This window comes from Otolemur garnettii, unplaced genomic scaffold (assembly GCF_000181295.1).
Source record: "Otolemur garnettii isolate 467f Iridium unplaced genomic scaffold, OtoGar3 scaffold00012, whole genome shotgun sequence".
NCBI classification, from domain to species: Eukaryota; Metazoa; Chordata; class Mammalia; order Primates; family Galagidae; genus Otolemur; species Otolemur garnettii.
In genome coordinates this window covers 24,737,695-24,743,001 of record NW_003852407.1, presented here as the reverse complement: position 1 = coordinate 24,743,001, position 5,307 = coordinate 24,737,695, and the positions used below count along the sequence as shown (strand labels likewise).

At 37.4% G+C, this 5,307-nt stretch overlaps 1 protein-coding gene across 1 annotated transcript in view; it reads left to right on the top strand.

The window, feature by feature from the left end:
• The window catches only part of TAF4B (TATA-box binding protein associated factor 4b), a 106,472-nt gene that overhangs the window by 17,209 nt on the left and 83,956 nt on the right, over positions 1-5,307 (top strand). The window contains exon 5 of the mRNA XM_012802043.1: positions 2,894-3,511. Within this exon, the coding sequence (XP_012657497.1) occupies positions 2,894-3,511 (618 nt within the window). The remainder of the gene's footprint in view (positions 1-2,893; positions 3,512-5,307) is intronic.

Below are 5,307 nucleotides of genomic sequence, written 5' to 3'. Positions count from 1 at the left end.
GGCGCCCTACTCCTTTGAGCCACAGGCATCACCCCATTGTAAAAGTTTTATCATGAGATTAAAACAATTCAGTCACATCTTTAGACTCCTCTTCTAATTCTACTAGTTTTGTTGTTACAGCTGCTACCTCTGCAGTTACTTTCTCCACTGAAGTGTCTTGAGACAGAATTTCACTCTGTTTCCCAGCTAAAATGTAGTAGTATAATCATAGCTTATTCAGATGTCAAAGTCTTGGGCTCAAGTGATCATTCTACCTCAGTCTCCCAGAGTGCTAGGATTATAGATGTGAGCCACCATGCCCAGCCTGGATGGTCCTCTTGGTCGAGAAGTTTGGAGAATTCTTTCTTCAGTCTCTTTTAGTGCAAAGGTTCTGTAAGTTGTATAGTAAGGTGACCAGATTTTAACATTGGTAAAGCGAGACACCATTTGTGGGGGGTGTTCTTAATTGAAAATTTTGTCTATATGGAGCAACAAAAATTTTCATAGAATGCAACAATAGTATTGTAATATATTTTTTTTAATTTCAACATAAGTGCAATTTACAAATATAATACCTTAAAAAAAATTATGTATAGGGTGGCACCTGTGGCTCAAAGGAGTAGGGCACTGGTCCACCGGTCCACCTGGGGGACCTTGCCCAGGAGGGGAGTAGGGAGTTTACATTAGCCTTTTAGTTTCCAAATGAAGTTACATTAACCTCTTCATTCCCAAATGGAGTTACATTAACCTTTTCAGCAGCCAAAAACCATATATCCCCTTCTCGTAGTCCCGCCATTCCCTAGCTTGTCGTGCATTCTTTCCAAAAATCGGGATGTTTTTAAAACTCTGCTGGACAGGGGACAAATTTTTAAAAATCAGGACTGTCCCGCCAAAAGCGGGACGTCTGGTCACCTTACTATATAGATGTTGTGCTTCTCAAAGATAACTCTCAAGTGTATCTGTATTTTGTACTCATTGGATACAGTGCACAGGAGAAGGAGGAAAATTGCTAAATACTTTATATTTACTTTGCATTGTTTATAGTTAATTTTCCTATTAATTTTTTGAGAATAAGTGCCAGGTAATATGTATAGTATTTTCCATTTTAGAGAGGAGAAAACCATTTAAATTGGTTAAATATTTCCTCCTCCTCCTCTTCCTCTTCCTTTTTGAGTCAGGGTATTAGTCTATTGTCCAGGCCAGAATATAATGCTGTGATCTTACCTTACCACAGCCTAAGTGCTTAGCTTACTTAGCATTCCTGAGTTCAAGTTATCCTCCCACCTTTGCCTCCCAAAGTGCTGGGATTATAGGCATGACCAACCATGCTCAGTCTAAATTGACTAGCTTTTGATCAAACTTCACCAGTCTAGAATGTAGTCTGTTTAACTCACTAGGTAGCATTATCTTTAAGTTATCAAACATTACCATGAGATATTTATACTTTGTATCTGTTTTCTAGGCATATATCTTTATGGGTTTTATTCTTGAGAATTTTTTCCCTTATCCTTGAGAGCTTTTTCAGGGATTGGATATTTGCATAAGAATTAGGGCTTTAGCAGTTAAACTTAACCTTGGCCAGTTAAGCAAGAGAGAATTCAGATATAAATTTATATTGTTTGTCTCTTTAACATTTCCAGTTATGTTTTTCTGAGAATTTCCTCATTACATATTCTGTTTAATCTTAAATCATTTATTCATGTATTTACAAACTGAAGCAGTTTGTTTTCTGCCACTTTTAAACTTTGGAAAAGGATTATGAGGGATTATTTTTGGCTTTTTACTTTCCTTTGTTGATGTTTTATGTATTTTTAAAAATTTTTTCAGATAAGAATATCTTTTTATAAAGTAAAGGAATGAAGCAAGAGGTCTCATTTGCTTCTTAAGTAGGGACTGTGATTTTATTTTTCTTTTGAGTGTTCTTCCATTGTTTCTAGCTTTTAGCAGGCAGTCTGACTGAATTTAAGTGTCACAAGGCAGTCTTCACCACCTGTGAAGATAATCTACCATCTGTCCACCTTTGTGTCTTTTTTTCTTATACAAAACAAACAAAAACCCTGGGGGTCAAAAGGCAGAACCTACTAGTTTTTTAAACTGCCTTTACTCTTTCAGCAGGATGCAAAGATAGACACTAAATTAAAAGCTAATTAGAATATATTCAGCTCAACTAGGAAGTTCTTTCAGATCTTAAAATTCACTTTGTCTGTATTCCTTTTACTTAGATGCAAAGACTTTGTAGAGTTTGAAAGTAAAAGACCTAGATTCTCCTGTGGGGTAAATAAAGTTATAATTACTGAAGTTATTAATATCTTTTATGGGATTTAGATGACTGCAAAAAAAATGACAGTGTTTTATTTTACCAGATTGATATTGACGTATATAAAATAAGTTTCATACCAAGACATAATAATTTCATATTGAAAAATAAAGCACTGGCTCGGCGCCTGTGTCTCAGGCGGCTAAGGCGTCAGCCACGTACACCTAAGGTGGCGGGTTCGAATCCCCAGCCCAGGCCCGCCAAACAATGATGATGGCTGCGACCAAGGAATGGCCGGGCGTTGTGGTGGGCACCTGTAGTCCCAGCTACTTGGGAGGCTGAGACAGGAGACTCGCTTGAGCCCAGGAGTTGGAGGTTGCTGTGAGCATGATGCCATGGCACTCTACCCAGGGGGATAGCTTGAGGCTCCGTCTCAAAAAAAAAAAAGAAAAGAAAAGAAAAATAAAGCACTTTAGGCTTTCAGTTTATTATATGCTGGATATTTATAGGATTTAAATAAGTAATATCAGATGTCTTCAACTCAAATACTTGGTACACTTTTGGTTGGTTTTATGTTAAAGATATGAAATATAAAGTTTTGTTTTATTAAAGCTGATTTATTTAGTTACCAGTGTTTTTTCCCTTCCCTGTTTCTAGAAAAGTGTGATTGCCTTACGACAACTTGTGCCTAACTCTCAGAGCTTCATTCAGCAGTGTGTTCAGCAGACTTCTAGTGAGGGAGTAATCGTTACCTGTACTACAACAGTAACAACTTCTCCTATGGTAACAACAACAGTTTCCTCAAGCCAGTCTGAAAAGCCCATCATTGTTTCTGGAGTGACAACACCCAGAACTGTGTCAGTGCAAACTCTGAATTCACTCACAGGTCCAAGGGAAGCAAAGGCTGGAGTTGTGACAATTCATTCCATGGGCCCAGCTGCTATACCAGGAGAAACAACAGCTGGAACTGTTTTCCTTCAGACTTCCAAACCACTTGTGACATCTGTACCAAATACAGTTACAACAGTCTCACTTCAACCTGAAAAGCCAGTTGTCTCTGGAGCAGCAGTAACAGTGGCCATTCCAACAGTAACTTTTGGAGAAACTTCAGCTGCAGCTATATGTCTTCCATCTGCGAAACCTGTTGTTACTTCTCCTGGGACCACATCAGATAAGACTGTCATTGGCGCTCCAGTCCAAATCAAAATTGCCCAGCCTGGTCCTGTCCTTTCACAGACAACTGGCATTCAACAGGCGGTTAAAGTCAAGCAGCTAGTGAGTAACATTTTGGTTTTTCCTCAATTATTTGTTTTGAAATTGTTGAACATTCACAAAACTGGCAGGACTAGTAAGGAGTTGGCAAGACTGTATATCCTGTATACCCTTTACCAAGTTTGGCCAGTTGTTAATTTTTTACCTCATTTGCTTTGTCTCTCTTTCTACTCATATCCACAAATACACACATGATTTTTTGCTGAACCATTTGAGAGTTGGTTGCAGAAATGGTGACAATGAACAGTGTATGCATCTCTTAAAGGGTGTTTATTTTTTTACATAGCCATAACATACTTGTCACATGGGAAATGAATTTTGGTACAGTATTTCTCCAGCTCCCCTGATGTTTCTTTAGAGCTTTTTTAAATTTTTGAACTTGTGTCTAATGAAGAATTGCACATTACATCATATTACTTTTAATTAACATTTCTTTTTAGACTCTTTTAATCTAGAGTAGTTCTATAGCTTTTTGTGGTTATTCATTACATTGTAATGTTTTAAGTGTCCAGGCTAATTGTTTTGCAGAATGTTCCTTTATTTTGTTTTATCTCATTTCTTCAAGATTAGATTCAGGTTAAATATTTTTGGCTGGGTTAATACATAGATAATGTTATGGTAACATTTCTTTAAAAAAATTGTTGAGGGAAAGGGAGACAGGAGTAGATAAGAAGTTGTTTTTTCCCTAAATATGGTAGGTTGGGAAAGAAGGAAATTTTGACTGTTTCTTAATTAGTGTTTAGAATGCTCTACTTTATTCAAGAAAAGTTAAGTTTTATCAACGGACATTAAAAGTATTGTTAACCTGTGGTATATACCACATGGTAAATTCATAGCAAATCATTATTCTTACTATAGTTGTTCCCTGCACTATATCATTAACAGCTTGTTGGTCTTTTGATTTTTGGTGGTTGCTCTTAGTCTCTTTTGTTACTCTGTGTTGGAGGCTGTGTTTTAAATCTCTTTGTTTAGGATAAGAGGTTCTTGTCTGTGGATGATTATCTCTGAGGCAGAAGGACAGTTTTGGACATAGGACAAAAGGGGAAAGATCAGTGATCAGTATTGGAGACTAGTCAAACTGTTGGGTGGGTAGAAAGCAGTACTAATCTTCTCTCATCCCTTGCTATTCTTAGTATGATTTTCAAATGGAAAATGTTACCTATCTTTTAGGATTTCTCTTGGGTACTTGCATTTAATCTGAGAGATAAGAAGCTATCATTCTGTGCAGCCAGTTTTGGGAACCCCTGGAACAGAGGAATCACCCTTAGGAAAGGCTTCTTTTTGGTGGCACTGAACAGAATTGAAGTCCTCATTATGTGTTGTAGCTGATTCTTAAATCAGTATTAGTCTTTATTGAGCATCTATATATAGCATATAGGTTCTTGAGGTGAAATACTTTATAGCCACCTAGAGGTTTTTTTTTTTTTTTTGAGACAGCCTCCTGAGTAGTTGGGATTACAGGTGCCCACCACAACCCCTGGCTATTTTTTTGTTGTTGCAGTTTGGCCGGGGCCAGGTTTGAACCCGCCACACTTGGTATATGGGGCACCTTACCCACTGAGCCACAGGTGCCGCCCGAGCCACCTAGAGTTTTAAAAGTGTGTCATTTATATGGTATGGGTTTTGAAATAATTTTATAATGAGAAAAAGGTAGTAAGAAAACAGAGAATCCAGAAATTCAAAGTGTCCCTTTCAGTAGCAGCTAAGTAATGGATCTCAGACTAGAACCCAGAGACTTTTTTATTGGGTTATGACATTCCTAACAAGAACTTATAGATTTCTGGCAAATCTTTTTTTTT